This window comes from Gavialis gangeticus, unplaced genomic scaffold, assembly GCF_001723915.1.
Source record: "Gavialis gangeticus isolate Ggan-Ray unplaced genomic scaffold, GavGan_comp1, whole genome shotgun sequence".
Taxonomy (NCBI): domain Eukaryota; kingdom Metazoa; phylum Chordata; order Crocodylia; family Gavialidae; genus Gavialis; species Gavialis gangeticus.
In genome coordinates, this window is record NW_017729005.1 from 3638683 (window position 1) to 3641308 (window position 2626).

At 57.4% G+C, this 2626-nt stretch overlaps 1 protein-coding gene and 1 long non-coding RNA gene across 2 annotated transcripts in view; one reads left to right on the forward strand and one right to left on the reverse strand.

Annotated features, from left to right (window-relative positions):
- TOMM7 (translocase of outer mitochondrial membrane 7) overlaps positions 1-2465 on the reverse strand; it is a 27716-nt gene extending 25251 nt beyond the window's left edge. The window contains exon 1 of the mRNA XM_019508568.1: positions 2278-2465. Coding sequence (XP_019364113.1) covers positions 2278-2380 — 103 coding nt within the window. The 5' untranslated portion in view covers positions 2381-2465. The remainder of the gene's footprint in view (positions 1-2277) is intronic.
- The window catches only part of LOC109291545, a 23175-nt gene continuing 22624 nt past the window's right edge, over positions 2076-2626 (forward strand). The window contains exon 1 of the long non-coding RNA XR_002095880.1: positions 2076-2143. This is a non-coding gene — a long non-coding RNA (uncharacterized LOC109291545). The remainder of the gene's footprint in view (positions 2144-2626) is intronic.

Genomic DNA, 2626 nt, shown 5'->3' on the forward strand with positions numbered 1-2626 from the left:
GGAAATTAAACTACTCTAACAGAGCATGCAGCTTATACTCATTTGCAAGTATTTTACATGCTTAATGTGCAATCCAGTCCAATGCTCAACCCCAGGCCTTGACTCTGGATTCAGCTGCCTGCTCCATCACAAACTAGTTACATCCATGTTGCTCTACATTAGTGGCTCTCAAACTTTATAGACTCATAGCACTGCTTCAAAAGCAATGGCTCATTTTTTGACTACAGTAAAACAACTGAGCAAGTCTTCTGTTGCAAAGAACTTGGAAATCCCATAGCAGGGCCAAATGTTTGTGACACTACTGATTCTCATTCAACATTTTTGGGTTTAGCTTGTGACTTGTGTGTAGGTGTCTGCAAACCTAAGAGTGATGTGGCACCCCACGGCTCCCTCAAAAGGCTGCCAAGGGCACTGCTGCAGAAACCTGGCAGAGAATCGCTGCTCCACACTCAGATGTTGTTACTGGAGTTGTAACCATAAAAACTGCTAGTGTCCGCTCCTGAGAAGCACTGCATAGCAACTGAGCTTGCTAAAAAGCTACTAGTTACCAGTTAAAGCTAAACAAAGCAGCTGCAAGTTTGGTTATAGTAGAAACTTTGTCCAGGGCAGTGAGAAGATGTTCAGAAAGAAAAAAAGAACAGAAAGAGTATGCCAGTCTGGGTGTGTTGGGTGTTTGTGCCTGAAAGATTGCAAAGAATAATTTTTCCAACTAGTTGGTCTAATAATAGATATCATATCTACCCAAAGAGCCTTGTCTGCCTATGTCCTTAGACCAGGGATGGGGAACGTCCAGCCCATGGGCCAGATCCAGTCGGCTGGGGACTCCATTTTCCAGTTGCCCCTGCCTGCATGGCTTGTGCCAGTCTCCATGGAGACCCCAGACTCAGCCATGCCAGCAGCGCGTGTAGCAGAGCAAAGGGCTGCTCTGGAGCTGCTGGGAACTTGGGATGCGGGTGGCTTGTTCCAGAGCAAGGGCAGAGCCACAACCTGTAGCCTGCATGCTCCAAGCAGGGGCGCGCATGCAGGGGATTGTGGCTCTGCCCCAGCTCCTTGCAGCAGTGACAGCCTGTCTAGAGCTGGGGTAGAGCCACGATCCCCTGCATGCGCGCCCCTGCTTGGAGCATGCAGGCTACAAACCGTAGCTCTGGACCAAGCTGCCCCTGTCCCACGTTCCCAGCTCCGGAGCAGCCGCATGCACTGCTCTGCTGTGCGTGCTGCTGGCACAACTGAGTTCTCCATAGAGACGGGCACAAGCCATGTGGGCAGGGGCAGCTGGGAAATAGAGTCCATGGCCGACAGGTGGCCTGGAGGTTTCCCATGCCTGCCTTAGGCCAGCACAGCTACAACCAACAGCCCTTTAAACATAAAGGGTTTTAAAAAAAAACAACATACCCAATGACAAGGACTCAATTATGCCAATCACCTATAAAGAGCCAGTAACAGAGCAAACAGGGTAAAACAAAAGCATGCATAAGTAACAAAAAGCATGACAACGGCCCTGAATGTCCCAGTGAGACCCTGGACTGTCTGATCATCAGAACAGGGAGCCAGACTGGCTGCAGGGTAACCAGGTATGGAAGTGGTGCCTGCTGAATACGTTGACATTTGTGCAGGAGAAACTCCTGCCTCTGGAGCAGGGGTTCCCAACCCCCTGGCCCCAAAGGGTTGGCTACCAGTCTGCAGGATTGGCTGCTAGACCAGAAGTGACCAAGTATAAAAAAGGGCTGCCTGCCTGCAGCATGCTGGTCACTGCAGGTCCTCAACGTAGAATGGTTGGGAACCCCCGCTCTGCAGCGCTCTCTCTCAACAACCCACTGGTTCCCCAATCCAAGGCCTTAAAGTACCAGAGCTAGGATTTTAGTGAAGAGAAGGCCTTGTATTAGGCTCGGGAGAGCTGAGACCCATGGGGCTGTCTGGACAGGGCACGTGCGCGCTCCGCCGCCCCAGGAGGCCGGGGCCGCCCTGCCCCACGCGTGGCCGGAGCGAGACCCCGCCCCGCGCAGGCTCCAACCGCCGTTGGACGCCCCCCAGTTCTAGAACCCCCCCCCCCACAACGGCTGCGGGAGAGGGGCGGGGTCGAGCGCAGCACATGCGCAGCTCTCCCCAGCGGCTGCAGGAGACCCCGTGCTCTCTCCAGCGGCCGGTAAGCGCCCGCCCTCCCCCGTCTGCGGGGCGTTCCCAGGCCCCGCGCGCCCTCGGGCTGCCCCGGGGACTGGCTGGGTGATCAAGGGCCTACCCGGGGCTGAGCCCCGCCCGCGGCTCAGCGGTGGGACTGACCTAGGTAGAGCACGACGGGGATGAAGCCCCAGCGGATGGCGAACTGGCCACCCTTGAAAAGCTGCTGCAGCCGCTGCTTGGCTTCTTTGCTCAGCTTCGGCATCCCGACGGCGCGAGCGAGGGCCGGAGAGGAGGGGCTTGGGCGCTACCGTCACTGCGCCTGCGCGGCGGGAGGTGCGGCCTGGCTTAGGCCCCTGCCTTCCTCCTCCGAAAGGGAGGGGTGGGAGCAAGGCTGCGAGTCGCCCCTCCCGTCCCCTCCCCTCCCCTCCCCTCCCGCTGCCGGCGTGCGGCGGGCCCGGGCCCGGGCCCGTAGGGGGCGCGCGGGTCACGCGGGACTCGCCTGTGGCTC